The sequence below is a fragment of the Branchiostoma floridae genome, chromosome 12 (assembly GCF_000003815.2).
Source record: "Branchiostoma floridae strain S238N-H82 chromosome 12, Bfl_VNyyK, whole genome shotgun sequence".
Lineage (NCBI taxonomy): Eukaryota > Metazoa > Chordata > Leptocardii > Amphioxiformes > Branchiostomatidae > Branchiostoma > Branchiostoma floridae.
In genome coordinates, this window is record NC_049990.1 from 11,241,553 (window position 1) to 11,265,263 (window position 23,711).

Consider the following 23,711-nt stretch of genomic DNA (forward strand, 5'->3'; position numbering starts at 1 on the left):
GAATGCGTATTTTCCGTCATTTCCATCTCCAATCTAACGTTATTTGTTGGACAATATTATAAACCAATACCTGTCCACTTCTATCGGTGTTGGAACGGTTAATGCAGTACAAGCAAGCCTGGGTAGAGGTCGCTGCTGTCGTTGTGAAAGAATCCTATGACCCGGAAATGAATCCATGACAATCCGGAAACAGAACCCTGACGTGTTCGGTGTGTGGTGCGCGCTGAACAAAATTTATCCACAAAGGCCGAGATCTTTCTACGTCTCAACATGAATCTAACATCCGCAGGTAAGCATATCTGTTTTAGGTTTATAGGAAACTGTATAATCATGCATATGAAGGATCATTTTGAGGGGAAAACGGAGCGTATTTTTGTTAAAAGTCGTCGGAGTTGTGTGCTCAGCTGCTGAGTCACTTGCCCCCCTCCCACCCCAGGGTATCATGATGTTTCAAAATTTTGCAAAACACTTGTGAATTCAAAAGTAGAACGTCCACTTTACTGTAATAGAAAGATACATTTTAGGATTTTAGACTGAACATTAAGATTTTGTAGGCTATACAGAAAGGGAAAACATCGATTTGTCGACATCATTTGCCACCCATTTTTGCCCCTATACTATCAAGTATCATATAGCAACTTGTAGGAAAGCCACGATTTTTTTCAGAAAACTGCAGAAAGGGAATGTTTCTCAAGATTCTATGACCTACATTGTAACATTTACATGTGCTTATTGAGTTACCACTGTTTGAATATTTGTTTCACTCCTTGTATATTGTAATGTACGATGTACGAAATAAATTTAGGACAGTTTTGGCCAGGAGATACAACGTTGTAATTTTAATAAATCATGTACATGTAAATACCGGTGCAATGGCCTAGTGGGTAGAGTGTTCGCCTTGCATTCGGAAGGTCGTGAGTTCGATCCCGGCCGAGTCATACCAAAGACTATAAAAATGGTACATGCTGCTTTCTCTGCTTAGCACTCAGCATTCGGGAAAGAGTATGGAAGTTGAACACACCACTACCAGTGGACTAGCCCCCTGCTGTAGTGATTGCGTTGTGTGTGGCCCAGGGCTAACGAAACAGAGATGGGCACCGCCCTATGTGCCAGAAATGGGCTTCCGTCCTTGGCGCGGGAAGGGTTTAACTTAACTACATGTAAATGGTGTATTCTTTCTTTTCCAGCCGGTGTTCTGGCTATGTTAGATGAGAAGGACCCACAACTGAAGGTACGTCTACAAGATATTCTCTGGACATTTCTTGATAAATATCCTAGTTGATAATTACTTGATTTCATTATATAGCAATAGAAATTTTAACAAATTATCACAATGTCTAGAATAAAACAAGATTCCTTCAGTACAACCATTCTAACTTGATATTAAATATATTATGATTGAATTATAAAGAATATTTTAAATTTATCGTAAAAGCCTGTCCTAAGAAAATGTAAAACAAATATCCATGTTTTTTTCCTCCAGTGTTTTGCTTTAAACAAGCTGAACTCTATAGTGGGAGACTTCTGGCCAGAAATCTCTGATGCTGTAGACAAAATGTAAGTATGGAACTTATAACAGTGTCTAAAGCTAATAGCAATATATTCTATACATACACTAGTAGTAATTGTATTTGGTACTAAGTATTTCACCAGAAATAAGAGAATTTAATTTCCCAGCCATGCAGAGTTTTACTTTGAAAGGGAAATGTTCAAGATGGTTTTAAGTTTGTGTTGCAGAGTTCACTGTGAAAAATGCAAACATAACAAGACAAGACATTTCACCATTTACAGGATATTTTCTACATGTAATTATTGCAAATATGATATGCTGGAAATGTAGTCTTCAAAGGTAAGAAACAAGTGTGGTATTGTTAGTGCAGTGACTTTGATATTGTTCTTTTGTCATCCATCCAGTGAAATGCTGTATGAAGATGAAACTTTTCCTCATCGAGAACTGTCGGCACTGGTCACTTCAAAGGTAAGTTAAATTTACTGAAGTCAGAAAAAGGAATTTTAACTGCAAAAAAAAGAACTTGTATGCATTGTTCACATGGCAAAAGTGATAATGTTCATTGTTAATTTCAAACTTTTCAACAAGATATTTTTATTGTCTGTTTCAGGTGTACTATCACTTGGGAGCCTACGAGATTTCCTTGACTTATGCACTCGGAGCCGGGAATCTGTTTGACGTGAACAGCCCAACAGAATATGTAGAAACTACAATATGTAAGTACAGTGGTCATATATGTACATGTATTTGTGTACCACCCAATAAACTGTAGATCTCAAAATGTTTGCAATGGTTTTATTTTTCCAGTGACCTCAAATGGCATAATCATCACACTGCAAGTTTTGTATGAAACAGTATCACAATTATTCATTGTAATTGAAAAATTAAAACAAGAAGGTAATAAACTTTCCCCTGCCTGCGAAAAATTCAAGCTGCAAAAATGAATGAATTTGCATAGATTCTATACTGTAAATCCATTTAATATTGTGGTTGTTAATTTTAGCGAAAAAATGGGGGGAAAAGGAGTTGCTTTATGGCATTTAATTTTAGCCGTGAGAACATTTTTTCTAGCTGGGTTCAGAGTGATTGAATATCTGCGATCATGAAATTATAGTGGTTAAATAGTGACCTCTGAAGTTACTAGAAATGATTTACAATTAACAAATCAAGAATTGCAGTTTGCCAATTTAGAGTTTTTCTTGTAGAAACTTCCTTTGTGAAGTAACATGTAATGTGTTTTGACCCCAGCCAAGTGTATTGACCACTACACAAAGCTGTGCATCGCGCAGGCAGAGGCAGGAGAGAAACAGGATGTGAAGCTGGACTCTCGTCTGGAGGATGTGGTCAACAGGAAGATCAGGAGCTGTCTGGAGAATGGAAACTTCAAACAGGTCTGTTATACTTTGTATAATGCATTGCCACCAATAGATCATCTTGGAGATCATCTTCACTGTGTTCACTGTTAGTTTCACTGAATATACCAGGGAATGATCTCAAAAGACAAACACACTATGTTACTTTTGTCACACCCTACCACAGTATAATGTAACATTTCTCTGTTAGAGGTCCCATATGTTTGAAAACCTTTCTCATACAACCCAACCATATCTATCTATAAGAATAGGCATATGCCCCATTGAGTGCTGACAAAACAGAAGGAGTGTGCAGAACCACTACCTTATGTTTTTTCTTTATTTGTGTTTGACGATGTATATTTCCCTACCCTCAGGCTGTTGGCATTGCCTTGGAGACCAGGAGAATTGATGTGTTTGAGGAAGCCATCATGAAATCAGTAAGTCTGTCAACTGACTATAAATTTTGAAGTATAGCACACATAGTAAGCAAATACTTTATTCCACCTTATTACATAGAAGGTGATACTATAGCAATAACATTTGTCAATGTCATTAATGTTTAAGTGATGTGTAACAATGTTTTATGTAATCTCCAAGCAGATCTTGCTGTGGCAAATGGGAAGGAGTTTAGCCGGCAGAGGAGTTATTGGCCACAGCGAAGATCTGCTGCAGAACGCACCGGTCAAAGGCAGCGGGAGGAGCGATCTTTTCAGAAACGTGTTTCTGCTCCTCCTAGTATCCACTTACCTCCAACGTGCAAATTGGCTAAATTTGGCCGGGATTATCGTTTTACAACCCTTCCGAGCCAGTATCTGGGACAAACGCGGCGAGCCGCGCCAGTTCACAGCGGGGGCTTCCCCCCGAAACCGCTGGAGCAGACTGCATCACAGCGCACCAAGGCAACGTATCGACATATGAAATTATCAGTTGTACACAAATAACAAGTTATTATCTAGTTGTTACTTGTATATATTTTGCAATAAAAGCTGCGCTAAACACTTCCTGTATCATTTTTTCATGTCTGCAACTTCAAATCTTTACCGATCATATACGCTTGGATTCGGTTCAAAGACCCACGCTCGTCACATTTGACGGACAGACATCGGCGTGTAAAAACGTAGACAGAACTTGAAATTTTGGAAAGGTATCCACATAATCAGCACATGCATTTTCAGCAAAGCCGATTTGAATTATTTCTAACGGCGTCCGGTGCATTCTCAGGCAAACAAACGGGCGCCGTGGCTTCATGAAACGTTGGGGGAAATCGACGTCAGCGCCCCCCTCCCCACTGCACTTGCGTCCTGTCGCATCGTGCTGACGCGTTTTGCTGTTGTTTTCCTCCAGTACGTAGTAAGTTATTGACGCGTTATTGACACCAAAGAAGCAAAGAAATCCCCAGATGTCACAGAAAACACAATGAACTCTTACAGCCGACCCGTGACGGGATCCCTGGCCCCGCACGCCCGGGGCAATTCGCACCTTCTTCCTAACGCAGTTTAATTGCCTGATAATTGCCTTTGACCGGTGCGTTCTGCAGCAGATCTTCGCTGTGGCCAATAACTCCTCTGCCGGCTAAACTCCTTCCCATTTGCCACAGCAAGATCTGCTTGGAGATTATGTTTTATGCCCATCATGGGAACAGCATTGTAGAAGAGCTGTAAATTTCTTTAACAAGTTGTGTGCTTTTGTTGCTTTCTGTATAATTCTCAATATGTAGTTATTGTTTTTTGTCTTGCCAGAATTAAGTGGCTTTATGAAGTTTATCGCTACTTAAGAAATGTGTCATGCGTTTTTTCCGTCATGTTTTCCAGGACGATGTTGCAGGGATGCTCCTGTACGCCTCCAAAGTCTGTATGTCACTCATCCAAAATAGGCAGTTCAGAAACAAGGTATGTAAGGCTATGGGATTGTCATGCTTTCTCTATGGTTCTCAGAAGCAGTCTCATGTAATCTTTACAACAATGTATTTGTGTGATTTTTCATAGTGTAGATAATTGTTTTGACATTGTACTAAAGTGAAAGTATATACTGTTCCCTAGAGTGCCAGAAGTTTTAATGAGAAAATGTTATTTGACAGTTGAAGAAGTGTGCTTTAAAAAAGTTTAAAAGTTGATAAATACAGAAATGTAAAGAACCCTTGGATAGGTGTGCTTGTAGCTCAGCATGGTTTGCAGGTGGTTACACAGCTATGATATGTGTTGCAGATGCTGCGGGTGCTGGTGAGGCTGTACTTGCACCTGGATATACCTGATTACATCAACGTCTGTCAGGTATGCCTTATATTCTTTTGGTCGCTTTGTTTTGGTCAAATTGTGGAGGTTTGTTCTTTTAGCCTTAAAACGTAAAGAGATTGAGTGTGAGCAATTCTTGAAAGATGATGGAATTGAAGTTTTAATAGATGACTTTTCAAGATCCTTGCTGTGTTGTTTATGTGCTGTTTTCTTGTTCACAGTGTCTGATTTTCTTGGATGATGCCTCCGCGGTCGCTGAGATACTGGAGAAACTCATCAAAGGAACAGAAGTACGTCATCTTAGATTTTTACAAGTCTTTACACATTGTCTTTGGAATACTTCATTTATGAAATATAGTAGCAGAATGTGTATAATGATTGTTAAATGCTGTATTTCAACATCACCAAAGCTCATCTATAATGATTATTACATATACTATTGCTTTGGAGTACTTTTATGAATGTGACCTTCTTTCCATTATAGGACCAGACCTTGATGGCGTACCAGATCGGGTTTGACCTTTATGAGAGTGCCACGCAGCAGTACCTGTCCAGGGTCATGTATGCCCTGCGTGCCGTCAGCCCCATCCCGCTCCCCAACGCACCTGCGGTCGTACAGCCACCTGGCTCAGCACCTGCTGCACCTGTATCCAAGTAAGGTCACAATTCAGATGAAAATGTCAAACAGTGTGGATAAGTACTCATATACAGATCAATGCATTTTGTTCCTCCAATGAATTAGAAGCAAAGAAACTTGACAAAACAATGTAATTCTTTTGTAGGTGGTACCTACCTACCTACCTAGTCCCTTGAAGATTGAGAGTGGTACTTTAAAGGAAATAAGTGGGAGGAATAAAAAACTTGTCTTTACTGTCCCTATGAAATTGAATGGAATTGTCCTAAGGGAGTGTACTTTGTTTTATTTAGGGATGCAGAGAGCCAAGCCAGTGAAGAGCAGGAGAAACCAGCTAGTGTACCTCCTCCTGACACATCTACTAAGTACTCAGACTTGGTAAGTTCAGAAAAAGCTAGTCAAGGTGTTGAACTTTGACAGAAAAAATTTGAATTATTGGTCAGAGTTTTTTTAGTTTCTTTGGTTGCTAATTTGTATTGACAATTATTTGTCTGCAGAGTGAAGAGGAGAAAAAGCATGTGGACCGGTTGACCAAGCTGCTAGGCATCCTGGGAGGAGAGACGTCCATCGCTATCCACCTGCAGTTCCTGATCCGTAACAACCACACAGACATGCTCATCCTCAAGAACACCAAGGTGAGGGAATCGCTCCTGGGGTGTTGCCAAAAAGAAACTGATAAAACAGTTTTTCAGTCTTCAAAAAATGTTAAGGGTCGTAGAGTTCATAAAATGTTATGTTGGTAGACTGACTAAAATCGCACTTCTAACGTTGCCACCAAGTAGCTAGCGAGAGATTGTGTAAACACAATCTGGTTATGTTGGTAACTCACTCACTTTTGGTAACACTTTTGCCAAGAGTTTATATCATCATCTCCAATTAACATAAAGATTCTGGTTTCCATCGGAATGCTTTTTAATGCAGATATGACGTGAAATATTTGTGTATGAATGTAGTTTTGCTTATTTTGTTTTCAAGGTTAAGAAAAGTTTATGTAACGCTTTGAAATGTTTTCCCAGGATGCTGTGAGAAACTCGGTGTGTCACACAGCGACTGTCATCTGTAACTCCTTCATGTACTGTGGCACAACTAGTGACCAGTTCCTCAGGTAGGATATCTACCCAACTTATGCCTCAAGAAAAAGTCACAAAATTTAGAAAAGTTGCATGAAAGTTGCCATTAGAAATCAGTTATGGTTACAAAAAGTAAATGCTTGCAATGTGTACAAAATGCAATACAACATTTTGAAGAAAATGCCGGGTATTTCCCTTACTGTAATTTGCTTTCAACAAACCTGTAATTGCTCATAGTTCATATTTACCATACGTACCAGCAGAAACAATATGTTTTCCCCTTGGGAAACATAAAGTTTTTGGAAAAAGTAGTTCAAGACTTTTCTCTGGATTATTTTGTCTCTGAAGTGCTGATATCTGAAACTTGTCTTGTCTGTTTCTGATCAGGGACAACCTAGAGTGGCTTGCCCGTGCTACCAACTGGGCCCGATTTACAGCAACTGCCAGTCTGGGAGTCATCCATAGGGTAAGTACTTGTAACATGCCTGTAGTTCACCTGCAATATACATAATCTGGACTACAGTAGTGCAATTACTAACATGTACTTATAATTTAAGTAACAATAACCTTCCCATTACTGAATCAAAACTTGGACAATGTAGATTTGATCATTGTGAAAATTATCTTGGTGTTTTTAAACTTTAAGGAAACTTTTTCCAAGTTGTTTTCTGTGTTGTTCAGGGCCATGAGAAGGAAGCGTTACACCTGATGTCTACATACCTGCCTAAGGACACGGGTCCTGGCAGTGCCTACTCTGAGGGAGGGGGGCTGTATGCTCTAGGTAAGGTTCACTCATTCACTCAATTAAACCTGTATTGGTTTCACTCCTATCCATGGGCACGGCCATTTTGTTTCCCAAGCCAAGGGAGTAGTGTTTGATTGGATGGGCATCACCATTTTGATGATTGAATCTGGATTTGGCATGTTATGAGTGTATTGTTGCAGTCTTGTTCATTCATCGTATTTAATTATGAGAGGTTATAAGAGAACCACCTATCTGTTCCTGTAGGTTTGATCCATGCCAACCACGGTGGTACCATGATTGACTATCTCCTGAACCAGGTTAAAGAAGCTACAACAGAGGTACTGTACATCTTTTTATCTGGTTGACTTTCAATGCTAAGTCTCTACTGGTACATGTATTCATCTGCATTTGTAAATGTCAGTTGAAGCTGATACAACACTTTTTTTTTACTTTTCAACATTTTCATCTTGTTTTTATTAGTGCATCACATCTATCCCAGTCTTCAAGCATTTAAGTGTACTTTTTGTTTACAGATGGTTCGACATGGAGCTGGCCTTGGCCTTGGACTTGCAGCCATGGGAACAGCCAGGCAAGGTGAGAATATCCATGTTTCTATCAATGTCGTAAGATGATGTGAATCATGCTGTTGATAATCAATATTTGACATGTTGGCATTGCTATGCTGAAACATGTTGTTTTGCCTTGTTTCAGATGTGTATGAACAGTTGAAATTCAACCTGTACCAAGATGATGCTGTCACAGGTAAATGTGTTCTTTTCTTTCTAAACTTTGTCAGCAAAATATGACATATAGATAGACCATCAACTTTGAAGACAAAACTGTGTGCTGTGAAATGCTGTGTGGTTATGCTAGCAGAAATCAAGAAATCACAGGCTTGATTCCTGGCATTCATGGCTAAATGTTGCATTCTAGCAAAAGACACATTTGTAACACATTGGTGTAAATAGGTACCTTACTTCGGTTGTGGAGATAACAGAAAAGACATTGGAAGGAGAGGGTTGGGCTCTGCCTCCCTATACCGTGCTCTAGACACCGTGGATAACAACCCACTGCCCCTACAGTCTCAAAAAGACTAAGGGACCACCTTTGCCTTAACCTTTTCTTACATTGAGTCAACATTGTGTTTTGTTTGATGATGTTTAGGCGAAGCAGCAGGTATTGCTATGGGGTTGGTCATGGTGGGTACCAAGTCTGCCCAGGCCATAGAAGACATGGTGGCGTACGCACAGGAAACCCAGCACGAGAAGATCCTGCGTGGACTCGCCATCGGGATCGCTCTCTGCATGTACGGCCGGCTGGAGGAGGCGGATACGCTCATCGAGAGTCTGTCTAGAGACAAGGTACACTACCCTCCATTGCATCCTGTAACTTGGAATTAAAGTACAAAATTTCTTTAGATGTTGTTGTCCCACGACAGTGTTTTGAAAATAGCTAACAAGCAGAGCTGAGACATATAGTACTATACTGTTAGCATCTTTGGCTTAGACCTTTGCACTCACTTCGGAAAGAGAAAAAGAATTTAACTACAGAAGCCAAGGTGGTAGGGTCAAACTGTAGGGCCAATCTTAAATGTCCATCACAGTTAGCAGCTCAAGTAATAATACCTGTAGCAACTGTCGACCAACAAGTGTGTGACTGCATTACTGAATTCAGAAGGACATGGCAGCACTGTGAGATTGGTCTATTAGGTTACAAACACTGCTGTTTTTAACAAAAGTTTAATTTTAGTGTGTAGTATGATTGTACAGTGTACTGATGATGGTGAAAATAATACGGCCCACCTTTCACTTCTCAGGACCCCATCCTGCGCAGATCGGGCATGTACACCATTGCCATGGCGTACTGTGGCAGCGGCAGTAACCAGGCCATAAGGAAACTCCTGCACGTGGCCGTCAGTGATGTTAACGACGACGTACGCCGTGCAGCTGTGGAGGCCATCGGATTCATCTTGTTCAGGTATGCACTTATACATCTATGTGGCATACTTAGAATTCCATAATCTTTTCAAAGTTTCATTTTTGCAGAGCTTGAAATCTAATTTTTCTATTTCTGTATTTTCCTCACATTTTCCCCTTTGTTGGACCCCTGAACTGTGTCCTATTTTCTATGTAATATATACTTAGAATTTATTAGTCATTTAAAGTGACATTTATTTGTGTAGAGCTAAAAAACTTATTTTTGTGTTTGTATAGTTTTCTTCACATTTTCCCCTTTGTTGTTATGACAGGACCCCCGAGCAGTGTCCTAGTGTGGTATCACTACTGTCGGAGAGCTACAACCCACACGTGCGCTACGGTGCCGCCATGGCACTGGGAGTCGCATGTGCTGGGACAGGAAACAAGGTGAGAGAATCTGTCAATATCCAGCAAAGTCCCAAGTTCAATGTTATAGACTGTAACATGTTTGCTTTCAGTTTACCCAACTAGCGGGAGGCTATTATCAAATAAAAGAATAGAAGGAAGGAAAACTTTTTTTTACGTACTACTCAGTCCAAGTTTGTATAGTTTGCTAAAATGATTTTGAACACAGCGTATTTGAATTCAGCATCTGCATTGTAATTTGTATGTTCTGTAGCTGGAATAAGGTTGAATGCCTTCTGTAGATTGTACTGCAATGAAATCATTAGTGACACAATGGCTTTGTGGTTGTTGATTCAGAAGTTGGAACATTTTTTCCATGTCCCACTAACAGGAAGCTGTAGCGCTGATTGAACCCATGACCAACGATCCGGTGAACTACGTCCGTCAGGGCGCCATGATCGCGTCTGCACTCATCCTGGTACAGCAGACAGAGGCCATGTGTCCGAAGGTCAGCTGTGCATGATGTGCTTACTTCTGTGTATTGATATTGTCCTACTATTAGTGAGTAAAGATGTCATGTTAGCCAAGTTCACTGCATAGTGTTCTACCATTGTTGGGAGGAATGGTAAAAAGAAACCTTACTTGGGAGAAAAGTCATTATAGTTTGAAAAAGATTTAATTAGTCATGTAGTCCACATTTTAGGAAATTTTATTGATTCTAGGAGCATTTGGTTTGTGTATTCTTGTTTGTGTTGCTGAATTGTTATTGATTTTTCTCTGCCCAGGTGAAGACATTCCGAGAGCTGTACACAAAGGTCATCAACGACAAGCATGATGATGTCATTGCCAAGTTTGGGGCCATCCTGGCTCAGGGCATCATCGATGCAGGTACAGAACCACTCAGCAGAACCTTGTCAATAGTGCAGAATTTTCAGATTTACCTGTTGTTTTTGATAGTGGGATTTTCATTTTTGTGAAACCTCAATTCTGTAAGATGCAAGCAAATAGATTTTACTCCTTGTATATGCTGCATAACACAGAAAGATCAATTATTCCATATATGTTAATTCTATGTCCTCATTCAGACAGTGTCACTGACATTCAGTGACAAAAAACAACGGATGTTTGAAACGTCTGGCCGTTCCAAAATCATATCCAGTTACTTGAGTAACTGCTTTTTTGGCATATCTTATTACCTGGAAGTCTAATCTTCATTGATGCACATGTACCTCATTCAGACAGTTTTATTTCAAGAAAATTGTAAAGATAGGAAAATAGAATTTCCCTCCAAGAATTCAGCCATAGACTGAATATTTTTTCTCTTACCAAACTTAAACTGACCACCAATAAGGCAAAATTACACACATCTTGCCTGATGATAATGATTTTGATGTTTATTTTAGGTGGCCGTAATGTGACCATCAGTCTGCAAACCCGTAACGGCCACACACACATGGAGTCAGTAGTGGGGATGTTGGTGTTCACACAGTTCTGGTTCTGGTACCCGCTCTCCCACTTCCTGTCTCTGGCCTTCACTCCGACAGCCATGATCGCACTCAATGCAGAACTACAGGTGAGATAAGTCTTCTGTGTATTTGATGAATGAATATTGCCCAGAAATGCATAAAAATAGAAAGAATCTGATAAAAATTTTCCTTGACATAATTGTAAAATGTCACATCATCTTGTAGATTTTCATGATTGTTAGATCTCAAAGTTTGTTGTGCCTCCTCTTAAAAAGTTTCTTCAGATGCCAAAAGTGGATTGAAAGTCCATTTGAAGCTATTTTTCTCAATGATCAGCACATTTTCCACTGTACAGTTGTTAAATATCCTGTTGTCCTGTAAAAGACAATGATTGCTAGATCTCTATGTTTGTCAGGCCACCCCTTAAAGATTTGTTCTAAATGCACATCCTCTACTACTTTTTTAGATGCCGAAGGTGGAGTTTAAGTCCAGTGCAAAATCCTCCATGTTTGCATACCCACCTTTACTGGAGCCACCGAAGGAGAAGGAAAAAGAGAAAGTGTCGACTGCAGTTCTGTCAATCACTGCCAAGGCCAAGGCTCGCAGTAAGAGCAAGAAGGGAGACAAGGACGATGAGAAGATGGAAGTGGTGAGAAAATGTTCTGATACACATTGTGCTACCACTGATTGGAACTATATTCTCCTCACTGTTGATTGAGAAATATCATCTAGAGATGCTTGTCATTTCTTTCTTTTTTTTTTAAGGAAGCAACAAACAGCAAAAAGAATTTCATGGTATCAAAAAAATCTCTGAAATTTGTGCTGCTATATCAATTTGTGTAGAAAAGGTTAAGTTTGTAGGAATTTTTTTTTAAGCCACCAACAGAACATCATGTTTTGTTGTTTGATCACTCACCGTCGCCATAGCTGTTTTTTAATCACTACTCTTGTTCTTCTCAGGATGAGGTAGAGAAGAAGGATGAAGACTCCGAGAAGGGTAAGGAGGAGAAAACTAAGGAGGAGAAAACAAAAGAAGAGACAACAAAAGACGAGAAGACTAAAGAGGAAACAGAAAAAGACAGTAAGGACAGCAAGGATAGTAAGGACAGCAAGGACAGCAAGGATAGCAAAGAACCTAAGGAGGAGGCCAACCACAGTGTACTGCAAAACCCTGCAAGAGCCTTGCCTGCACAGGTCTGTACTAATTCAAGATGGAGTCGCAAAATACGGAAAATTACATGCATACAATAAAAGCTATCATGATGAAATTTCGGTGACACATTGGCAGGCAGAATGCAGGGAAGACGAAATATTGATTTACGTATGAATTTGTAATTTGATCTGCTAATATGCATATGAACTACTAATCTAATATGCTGATCATGTCACCAGTTGTAGAATACCCTGGTTGTAATTTAAACAAAACCAACGATCACTCATATCCCTAGGAGAATGTATAAGATTTAGGTGTGATGTAAAGGGGTACACTGTGACAGACACCAATCTTGTTAACTAATCTTTACTTGTTTTAACCTTTCATTCTTGCATGTGTTTTTGGCCATGAGTAAGAACTTTTCTCATCCATGATAAGAATGCAATGTACTTACCTTACCAAATGTAAAAAACTTCGTGTTTCATGTATTTATTATGAAGTGAAATGTTTTTTTCTTTCCCATCTACAGTTGAAGGTCCTATCCTGCATGTCAGGGAGGTACCATCCCCTGAAGCCTGTCACCACCGGTGGGATCATTCTGTGTAAGGACCAGACTAAGGGGGAACCTGAGGAGATTGTAGAGACACTGCCAAGTACGTGGATATTTCAAGCTCCTTGTAGTATAGATTTATTCATTCAACTGTTGATTGATAGTTTAATATGGAGACAAAACACGGAAGAAGTTTGGTTTATACTATGTCTCTGCTACATTAATATCTCTGAAACTAAAGCTCATAGAATTTGAGTGAGCAGAGTATTCTGAAAATTGTGTGATAGACCAATTCCATTGCCTTGCCCACCTCTGTCAAAACCCAGAAATGCAAATATTTAAAGCCATGTAGCCACTCTCTCATTGGTCAAACAGCTACTTGCCATTCTCATTGGCTGAACTGTAATGGACAGCCAGGATGGGTCTATTACAAACATGAAGGATCATATTACCATCAAGCTATGTTCATGTAGAGCTAGAAGTAGATGCTGTGTGTATGATTCTTCTGTTGGCCGTGTCTCGGTATTGAGATTTGAAAGAATGTGTGTTGGATGTTCTAATCTGGTTTTGGTTCTCGATTTTCCAGCTGGTGGACCAAAGGCTGAAGACGAGGAACCAGAGCCACCACCCCCCGAGCCCTTCCAGTACACCGAGGACTGAGCTACTACATAAAATACTGCCGCCATTTATCGGCTCACAACAAGTTTATACTGTGTTGTCATCACTGCAGTACCCATGTGTTCCTCAAGGGGGCATGACATGTTGTGGCCCAAACATGGCCTATTTGTAACAATAGATATATCATCTTGTTATGTTCGTAATACTCAGCTGAATGTATGAAGAAACCATGTTTCAGGGGTGGGAAGCGGACAATTTTTCTTACATAAACCACAGATTTCACTCTTATATTTTCTGAATATCAATATAGATGGAAAGGTAAATTTAAGTTCCACAGTAGACATTAACTGGCCCAATTATGATTGTGCCAGTTTGAGACAAGGCATTCTATTGGAAATTATAACTGGAATTTATTAAATAGGGAGTTAGTACAACATTGTCTTTTACTAGTCAGGATATCTATATGTCTTGATAGTACAAGACTTGGTTCCTTGTAAATTAAAGTGGGTTGAATAAAACAAAGTCTACAAGTCATCTGTGTGTGCTTATTGTTTTCTAAATACATGTAATATTTAGTTCAAGAACATGTACTTGTTGATATCTATAAACGTTTTTAGAATTGCATTACTATACATAATGTAAACCACCACGGGAGAAAATGTTGGATTTACAAGTTAGGCCACACTGACTTATAACACAGAAACTTTGGATTCCTGATGTTCTATTCCTGCCAATTTCATTATTATCAATTGTACTGAAACACGCACAGCAGATCATATGAACATTGTCGTGGATCAAAAGTGCCACATAGAGGCCGAACATATCACTGCAGCGCAAGTGCTGCAGAACTTCAATGAACTGCTAGAAGTCGCTTTTGATCCACCAACTTCAGTCTTCATATCACTCGATGTTTGAACTAATGAAGGTGTGGAGAAGAAACTGTCTTGTATCAGTGTTTTATCTACTGATAAGTATATTAAATGACACATTCACATCTACATTTATGTTCCAGATTGTGCCTCTAAATTCTAATTAATAGAATCAACCATGTCATAAACATAGGTTGATCAAAGAAAATTCATCAAACATCATTTGGACAGGAATGCTTTATTCTGCCATACATAAGCCAGACATCTCTATAACTTCTATATACAGGAGTTTGGTACTGTAATAGATATATGTACAACATAAGTTACATCACTTTTTAAAATGTGCATAATACAAACACAGTGGTGGACATAATACATGTCTGTCATTGGGGAAAGTGCATGCTACGCAAGGTACATGCTGTGTATAAAGCATATCAATTACGAGATTTGTTACATAATAGCGATTAAATCAAAATTCTTCTGCATTTTTAGTAGGTCAGTACACATTTGTCCTGAACCGATAGTAGTATACTCCTAGCAAGTCTTGCCAACAATAACTGGCTGAATTGTGCAACATTTAGGATTGTGTATCAATACGGAAAATTACACAGGAAACCTCAATCAAGATGTAGACCTTGTAGTACCTTCCATGATCCAGTATTATAACAAATTATTTGCAGCTTATTCCTCTAACGACTGGCAGTGTCAAGTTCTGACCTTTATCTTAACAATGTTTCATTTCATTAAGAACCTTTGGGCCCACTGCTAAACTAACACTTCCACCAATTTTTCATTGCAACTGTTCACAAAAAGTTAGCTGATGTTATAATGCTTTACAAAACTGGGCCAAGCAATAGAAGTGATAGAGACAATATATTCAGCAGTGTATGAATGCCTGAAAATATTCTTTTAGTTGTCTGGCCCAAAGTGACAGTCTTTACTACAACTTCAAAGAACAAAGATATGGCACAAGAAAATACAACACAAATCTACCAAGAATACATGTTGAAACCAAAAATTAGTTCAAGCTTCTCCCTGTTCCAAGTGTTAATGCTTATCAGTGAAGCACTAGATCCACAACAGTGCAATATAGTTTTAGTGCCGAATGTTCTTAGTCTTTGTAAACTTTGTCACCTTCACTCACAACATTCACTTTGGTCCCTCAGACAGGGTAAGACATAGTTCTCATAGAGATACAGATTGTGTAAAGTTGTTGGCTATATTGTGTGTTACACAGTACATGTTCTTGTTAGACTATTGCATGCAGTATCAGCTCCCTTGTGCTTCTAAATACAAGCACCATGCTTAGGTCAGCTGTGTTGTGTGCTGTACCAGTGCAGCTGTTTCTCCTTAAAGTGTGCTGTACCCGTCAATGAAATGTCTAATACTGGTGTCCTTGAGAAGGGAATTGTTGGTGCTGTCTGGCAGGTTGCTGTGGTGGTGGTGGCGGTACAGGTGCTGTCTGATTCCCAGACAGCTGTCTCTGGAGGTGCTGTACCAGAGCAGCTGTCTGTTGCTGCTGTGCTGTCCTCTGCACTCCCATGACGCTCTGCTGCATCAGACTCTGCTGCATCTGCTGTTGCTGCTGCTGCTGTGCCTGTTGCAGCTGCTGCTGCAGCTGTCTCTGCCGTGCCTGCTGTTGCGCCTGCTGCTGTGCCTGTTGCTGTGCCTGCTGCTGTACTTGCTGCTGTTGCTGCTGTGCTGGGTATAGGTTTGCCTGTTGCATGGGGTCTGTAGACATCATAGGAGCTCCACCACCCATCGTATTCCTGTACACAAACATGTATAAGAGAAAGGTTGTTTATCTTTGACAAAACAGCACCTTTGATATATGGCCATTGGAAAAAAAAAACATTCCAGATAAATAGAGAGCCAACATTTGATTTCTCTCTCCATCTTTTCATTCTTTCTCCAACTCTCCATCTTTTTCTGTATGCATAATATATTTTTCACAAAAGAAAATCATGCTATTTTTCAAAGCAGTTCATGTCCCCAACATTGATCATCATCGAGGTTTCAGCTAGATACTTTTCTATTTTCTTCCTTGCAATCCATGAAGTGTCTTAATGTTGAGCAAGCAATGAAAAAAATCCAAAGGATACAATTCAGAAGCTTCTCATTCTTAAGTATTACCATCATTAATTTGACCTTAAGTTAAAATGAATTTAGCATGATATAATTTGAGAGATTTTTGATTGGCAATGCAAGTAGTACAAGAAGATAAAGCAGAGTAAAAACCTTTTTTCCTTATTTTTCCCTAGAACCAAAGAAAGCACCACTAACCTTCCCGGCTGCCCCATGCTCATGGCCTGGTGTGTGGGTTGAGTCATGGAGGGACCAGTCCCCTGTGCCATGTACTGGTTCTGCTGGGAGACAGGCATGTTCCCCATCATGCCTGCAGACTGGCTGGTGCTGTAGCTGGAGCTGTAGGGTGGGGAGATCATGCTGGTTCCTGCCGGCTCCGGGTGGGGGGCCGGCATCACCCCCTGGGACATCTGCTGGTGCTGGGTGCTGTACCCGGTGTAAGCCTGCTATACCACAGGGGTGGGGAGAGTTGGAGTTAAGTTTGATAGTCAGATTAGCAGCTTTTTATCCTGTGATTCTTTCTAACATAGACTATACAAGAATACAAGTTAGGGTCGTCCCTCGGATAGGACGTAAAATGGAGGTCCAGTGTCTGGGGAGAGCCATACCCCAGGCATGTTAAAGAAACCCCACACGTGCGATAGTGCAGTGTGCGATGGTGCAAAATCCTTCCGTCTAGAATTGGTGATTCTCTACAAATCACCCGGACTCCAGGAAGAATAGTGACATATCAGTCACTAATGGAGATCTGTATAACCAAACCAAACCACACCAAACCAAACATGACACACATGAAAATAGCACCATGAAGATGAAATACTTTGATAAACTTAGAATTCTAAGCTGTTCCACATTGAAAACATTGAAAAATCCCAGTAGGCAAATGTTCTTCATCAAAATTGTGACTACGCTTACTTAAAACCATGCAAATAAAACAACACAAGTGAAATCTGGAAATAAAACACAAAGTGAAATAAAAAAATATATACAAATAGAGCTAAGTCGCCTCATTAGTGTTCCCTTATTCATAGTTTAAAGGCAAATGATGCAGTAAACAATACTATCATCAACAATATAGAGTTCCAAAGAGTTTTATGGAGAACCTTTGTCTCATCTTGAGTCATTTTTTTAATGTCATAAAGAAAACATTTTGCTTGTTAAAATCTAAATTTGATTCTTGTGTCACCAACAAGGAAACCTGACACAGAAACTATGGTACAAATTAAAGCAAACAAACTCAAATAAACCAAGAAAACAAACAAATAAACAAACAAACCGATTTTCTTTGTGACTGTTGTGACTGTGAGTGTACCTGCGGCTGTGGCAGGTGGTGGAGGGACGGCTGCTTGTTGTACGGGGAGTACATGGCGGCTGCGAGGCAGCTGTCTGGGCACCTGGCGGCAGGTTCTGCTGAGCAGGTGCCTGCAGACGCTGACGCAGGTGCTGGTTACGCCACCTGTGGGGACGAGTCATCCATAAAGCAATAAACAAACAAGCAGACAGTGAGTAAGACATTCTGATACATACATAATTCAGAACACCAACATTATAGCTGAGCACGGCCGTATAGCCAATATTTCATGAAATTGCATTTTGATTCATACACGACTATGAATACCAAAATTAGCCAATATTTCGTAAAGTTATGAAATACAGGGTTACTATTTTGGCATACCTTTGTCTGCACAAAGTGCATTCTGTGTACCTTGTATTCATTTTACTACATAAAAGTGTTAAAAATTTGAAGAAGTGGGCCAATCTAACAAAATATAGAGTAGATTTTCTGTGAATACCATTCAGCACCAAGAACAGCTCCTGTCTAGAACGTCTGGGTGGGTCCCAGGGACAGGTGTATCTTATTTCTATTTCTATCTGCACGTATTTGCAGCTATACTTCTTGATGTTAGAATATTGACATAGGCTGCCATCACGTTTCTGAATCTATGTACAAGCACGCCTGACCCTCATGTGACAGCAAATTACAGACCATAAACTGAGTGAGTGTGTGAGTGTCAGCTATAGTAAAGCCTTGTAAAGATCAACACAATTCAGTTGCATATGTGCTGTACTGTATTGTGCCTACAAGTTGTAACGGAATCGTACTGAACTTGTCTGGTTCTATATCTCCATACCGTTGCAGCTGTAACTGCTGGTTGTTCACCGGGTGGTTCCCGGGTTGTCGAGCCCGCAACATGGAACTCAACGCTGCCTTCGGGTTGATCATTCCCATGGGCCTTTGCTCCATCCTCGGACCACCTGGAAGATTAAAAAAAGAGATTCAGGCTGGAGAATAACCTTCATGGAAGAAGATGCTGTAAAACAAATAGGCCACAAAAGACCTTTTTCATTCTGGATGATTATTTTGCTTAATACAGTATGAAGAAGACAAATGTACCTGGTGGTAGGGGCTGTTGGTAACCATACGAAGGATGAGGGTTGGGTTGGAGATAGTAGTTTGGCTGCATCATGTGCTGTTGTTCTCCATAAGGTGGGATCTGGTTCATTAAAGTGCTTGTATGGCTCTGTGGGGTGGAAAAAAGAGGCATCACATTAAAGATTTTTCTTACAATAACAATCATTTTCATAATATTCACTTCTAGATGAAGTTCTGTTTCACCGAATATCATTATGAAGCACGTTTTAACTATTTATACTTGCCTGGGAGAGGCGAGAAATCCTACAAGACTGCAGCAAAGTTCAAGGGGAATAAAAGTATGTAGTAAGTATGATGTTAAGACAGAGAATAATGTAGTAAAGCAGAATGGTATCATGATATCACAACGTACCATGATGATCAGAATAGGCTAGAGAAGCATGGATTGGTTAATAATGTAGTAGCTGCAGTGAAAACTGCTCAAGAAGACCACTCAAAGGACCCACAGTACCTGGTCTATTTGGACAGGTGGTCAAAATGGACAGCTAGATATTATAAGTGTTAGATGCTTGTGTCAATGGGAAAAATATCTAGAGGGCCAGCAAGAAGTGGTCACATTGACCAGATGGTCTTTACTTAGAGGTGGCCACTTGTACAGGTTAGACTGTAACATGGTGACTTGGAGATAAACTATAATGACATTACCCCCTGTCCTTCCCCCTGGGTTTACAGTGATAAGTGCAGGTATGAGAACAGACCTGGTCCCTGTTGGATTGGTTCACAGCCTTAGACTGTCTGCGTTTCCTGGCTGCCGCTGCTTTGGTTTTCTTGGGCGTCTGCGCAGGCTTGGGCTCGGGCTGCTTGATCGGGTCTGGCGTCTGCTTCCCTTGGTCCTGCAAGGGTTAACAAATCATATCAATGGCAGAAATCCTTGCAAAAATGCCTACTGCATTTTCTGCCATAAAGTTAGTAATACTTGTCTCAAAGATCAGATAGATATCATTTTGGTAGTGCTTCATCACCAGGGTTCAAGCCAGCGTCCATCCTTATGTCCTTTGACGGAATTTTGTTGCTGGAGACAGACAAAAATTTTGCCCATTCCGTCCTCTATGAGGACAAAAATTGGCATGTAAAGATATGAATTGAACCAAGCCGAGTCTACCAGGAAAATTTGTCCCTAAAAATAAAGGAAATAGCATTTCAGAGGTCCTATATTTCTAAATTTTCCTGGGGAAGCATACACCGGACTCCTGCCTTCAGCAGCATTTCCATACAAAATCCTGAGGACGGAAAAAATTTCAGGTTGGCTACAACACTGTTTATCACTATTGTGATAATACAATACACCAAACCTACTTGAGCAGGAGCTGCAGTTTCCTCCTCCTCCACTGGGGGGAGTGGTGGCGGCTCCAGGTAGTACTCCATGGGTTTCTTCCTGGTGTGGGTGTGGTGCAGCAGCAGCCGGTGCTGCTCCTCATACAGCAGGGGTTTCCTCTCCATACGGACCGCACCAAACCAGGACCAGGACAGGGGGCCAGGGTTCTTGTGTCCCTCCAACAGATCCCAGCCTGATACCTTCTGTTTGCTGGCAACTTGGAGACCCTGGGATGGAATAAAGCCACAGCATATTACTTTCAAGATAAAAAGGAAATTCTGAGGTAGATTAGCCAATTAATGAACATCCCAGAATCAAGACCTGATTATTACTAAAAAGAAAAAAAAGGAAACTCTAAAGTAGCAATAGCCAGTAAACAGCCTCCTAAGAACTCTTACAGTTACAGTGGCAATTTATCTTCCCCTTCCTGATTGGTTAGTAGTCAATTGATGGACAGCCTTATACAAGACCTCGATTCTGATTGGTCGCTTGTTAGCCAATGTCAAACAGCCTTCTAGGAATCACTTGGCTCGGGTGGAAATATCTACTTTCCTATATTCCCTATCATCTAACTAATAAACAGCCCTGTAACATATAAAACTCCTGAAGATGTAACACAGTACCTGCTTCTTGTCGATGGAGTCAAAATCAGCGATCTTGTTGCCCTTAGTGTCTATGAGGCTTCCCATTGGTTCACAGGTGATGACATCAGTAAACTGTTTAGACAGTGGCAGAAGCTGCCTGACTTTGTCCACCCCTGGGGAGTGTTTGTCACCAAGTTCTTTCTGTAACGAAAAACAAACAAACAAAAAAACATCAGTTCTGTACTTCTAGACAAATATGCATTGCCAACTGAACGTTAAGATTTTTGCCATTTTTCAAGCATGACGTTCCCTTTTTCTGCTTTACAACAATACAGAAAGTCTTCCAACTCATCTTCAACTCTTGATAACGTACCTTGAGTTTCTTGATGAGGTTGATGTATATTCTTCTCTCGTCCCCAGAGCTAGGACTACTATCTTTTGACTCAGATGCCATTGTACTACTGAGTAGTACACACAGCATGTCCAGCACTGTGGTAAACAGGGCACTGCAAAAAACAAAACAAGAAAAACAATTCTCATTAAGGATTTGGTACAAGTAGATTTTTTTCTGAAGACATGTGAATTTTTAAGTTTACTTTCCCTTTGTAATTATCATGTATGTATAAGTTCTAAAAATGTAGAAACCTGGCTTAGCCATTGAAAATTGATAGACAAATGTTTGGTTATTAATGCTAGATATCACTGATGGAAGTTCACCTGTTGTTTTGAGGGTCCACAGTACCAGAGCTGATGAGCTGTAGCAGTAACAGGGCCCAGTCTGTTGTCAGCTGGGTGCTGCGCTGGACTGTGTCAAACATCCCACCTAACTACAAACACACACAGATAACAGAAATTCCATATTAATCAAAGTCCAGGTGGACCATTACTTGAACAGAATGCTCTGCAAATACATGTAGCACCTGTAACAATCCATGTAAAAGTTGTGAGACTTTGTATCATAAGGCACCTATTGTTTCTGATGTTGTAAGTATATAAAGCAAAATTTTAAAATACTTACCAGGCTTAATCTTAACTGTAAGGATTCCTCCAACATCTTCTTATTCTTCACATCCTCAAAGAAGTGTTCCTGTTGAGACAGCAATGAAAAAGTTTAGTTTAAGAAATTTTAAAACATTGGTTAAAAATTACATAGTATGCTTTCTTATATCTGACTGAAACTGATATACAATGTATATGCTAACTCTAAGTCTGTTTGCATCATGGCCCTGACATTACTTACATCTTTTTCTTTGGCCTGAAGCAGCTGTGTCAGCTGTGTCTGTAGGGAGGACAGCAGGCCCTCGCGCTGTTCATCCTGTCCTTTCAGACAAGTCAGCACCACGGACAGGAAGGGCTGCTGGTTCAACAGGGACAGCCTACAGAAAATAGAACAGCAATCAGGTGACATAGTAAACTGGACAGCACAATGCTGTGCTGTTCAGCAGAAAGATTAGATGGACCAGCAGATTACTCAGACAGCAAAGAAAGCACAACCACAGCTGCTGTAAACTGTAGACTGTAAGCTCTGTTTGCAGAATGGACAGCAAGCTGTTTCAGACAAAGTAATATGGATGGAAGAAATAACTGCTGTTCATTAATGTTTTCCTTGCACACCATTGTCATAAATCACTAATAACTTGCTGACAACATCTTTGCTTTCATAAATATGCATATTAGTTAATATAGATATTCATCCATGTTCCTAAAACTTTTGAACCTAGATATCTTAACTTGTACATTTCCGAGACTCTAAAAACACATATCAGATAGTTACACACGTTTTCTGGGCTTGCCGCTCCCTGTCAGCCTTGGACCTTGCAAAGCAGCTGTTTCCGCTCTCCAGCACCTGGCCAGCTGCGCGCAGCACCCGCCCCTGCACCGAGCTGGGCATCTTGGAGATCAGGGGGGCCACCAGCCAGCTGTTGTGCCACTCCACGTCCTCCCTACAGGTGGGTTGATAAAACATTAGTTTCTGATATTATAAAGGGGGAGGGGGCTGATGTACATGTACCATGTATGCTGTAGTGCAGAGACTTTTAGTTCATGGGCCAGAGGACATATCAGTAATGCTGGTTCACCTTTATCCAAGGGTAACCTATATTTTGTTGTTTGTACAAAAAACGTATTTAGGAATATGAAGTCGACGGACGGTGGTTTCAAATTGAATTATAACAATATTTTTTTTTGCTAGCTTGTTGTTTTGAAGGTTGACAATCAATCCAGAGGTTCTTGTTATGCTGACCACAGATATCCACAAACACAGACTGACACACACACATACACAGGCAAACAGACACATACACAGACCCGCCATTTCATGGCGGTAAAGATCACTTCTATAGTAACAATCCGACCAGCTTACTTCGTCTCTCCCTTGTCCCCTTGTGTTGTCTGGCGCTGGAACACTTCAATAGTGCAGTGGGCTATCTTATCCAGTAAGCTGTTCATCTCCTAAAACAAAAACAACCAGGGGTTTAGGATCTTTGAAATAATGATAATACTGTTACAAACTTTTGTAACATATTGATACCTCTAGTTTGAATAGGTACAGAAATGATTTCTTCAATATAAAGAAGAACCTACGTACCGAAGGCGGACACTGTTTTATCATGACCTGCAGTTCCAGCCACGACACACGCAGCCACCACTTATCCAGCCGCTACAGGGACAGGCACAACAAAACATACAAATCAAAAGAAAGAATATTTTTCTTTTCATGAACATTGTTCTGTACTTTTGCAATCAATTTTAATCATACACCATATCATAAC

The 23,711-nt window shown here is 40.3% G+C and overlaps 2 protein-coding genes across 2 annotated transcripts in view; one reads left to right on the plus strand and one right to left on the minus strand.

The window, feature by feature from the left end:
* The first annotated feature begins 169 nt into the window (after window positions 1-169).
* LOC118427424 (26S proteasome non-ATPase regulatory subunit 1-like) lies at window positions 170-14,187 on the plus strand. Its single transcript, XM_035837223.1, has 29 exons — window positions 170-289; window positions 1,188-1,231; window positions 1,484-1,557; window positions 1,915-1,978; window positions 2,121-2,226; window positions 2,759-2,901; window positions 3,240-3,302; window positions 4,677-4,754; window positions 5,070-5,135; window positions 5,318-5,386; window positions 5,581-5,750; window positions 6,024-6,108; window positions 6,228-6,365; window positions 6,747-6,835; window positions 7,188-7,266; window positions 7,482-7,581; window positions 7,810-7,883; window positions 8,079-8,139; window positions 8,257-8,307; window positions 8,710-8,906; window positions 9,362-9,522; window positions 9,794-9,908; window positions 10,258-10,374; window positions 10,652-10,754; window positions 11,270-11,439; window positions 11,799-11,981; window positions 12,293-12,526; window positions 13,015-13,138; window positions 13,622-14,187. The coding sequence occupies exons 1-29, from the start codon at window positions 271-273 to the stop codon at window positions 13,693-13,695; spliced, it is 3,051 nt and encodes a 1,016-aa protein (XP_035693116.1). The 5' UTR covers window positions 170-270; the 3' UTR covers window positions 13,696-14,187.
* Window positions 14,188-15,722: 1,535 nt separating this feature from the next.
* LOC118426975 (mediator of RNA polymerase II transcription subunit 12-like protein) overlaps window positions 15,723-23,711 on the minus strand; it is a 27,261-nt gene continuing 19,272 nt past the window's right edge. Inside the window, exons 30-46 of the mRNA XM_035836608.1 lie at window positions 23,663-23,673; window positions 23,528-23,599; window positions 23,303-23,391; window positions 22,719-22,883; window positions 22,181-22,316; window positions 21,959-22,027; window positions 21,658-21,767; window positions 21,314-21,446; window positions 20,980-21,141; window positions 20,338-20,583; window positions 19,740-19,874; window positions 19,266-19,292; window positions 19,003-19,129; window positions 18,740-18,863; window positions 17,880-18,063; window positions 16,806-17,053; window positions 15,723-16,291 (exon numbers count right to left, since the gene is read on the minus strand). Coding sequence (XP_035692501.1) covers window positions 15,904-16,291; window positions 16,806-17,053; window positions 17,880-18,063; window positions 18,740-18,863; window positions 19,003-19,129; window positions 19,266-19,292; window positions 19,740-19,874; window positions 20,338-20,583; window positions 20,980-21,141; window positions 21,314-21,446; window positions 21,658-21,767; window positions 21,959-22,027; window positions 22,181-22,316; window positions 22,719-22,883; window positions 23,303-23,391; window positions 23,528-23,599; window positions 23,663-23,673 — 2,426 coding nt within the window. The 3' untranslated portion in view covers window positions 15,723-15,903. The remainder of the gene's footprint in view (window positions 16,292-16,805; window positions 17,054-17,879; window positions 18,064-18,739; window positions 18,864-19,002; window positions 19,130-19,265; window positions 19,293-19,739; window positions 19,875-20,337; window positions 20,584-20,979; window positions 21,142-21,313; window positions 21,447-21,657; window positions 21,768-21,958; window positions 22,028-22,180; window positions 22,317-22,718; window positions 22,884-23,302; window positions 23,392-23,527; window positions 23,600-23,662; window positions 23,674-23,711) is intronic.

Excerpts from the sequence above, each read along its gene's own strand:
- LOC118427424 (XM_035837223.1), top strand. Across the intron at positions 3,303-4,676 it reads AGGAAGCCATCATGAAATCA|GACGATGTTGCAGGGATGCT; the intron begins GTAAGTCTGTCA and ends CATGTTTTCCAG. Across the intron at positions 8,140-8,256 it reads CATGGGAACAGCCAGGCAAG|ATGTGTATGAACAGTTGAAA; the intron begins GTGAGAATATCC and ends GCCTTGTTTCAG.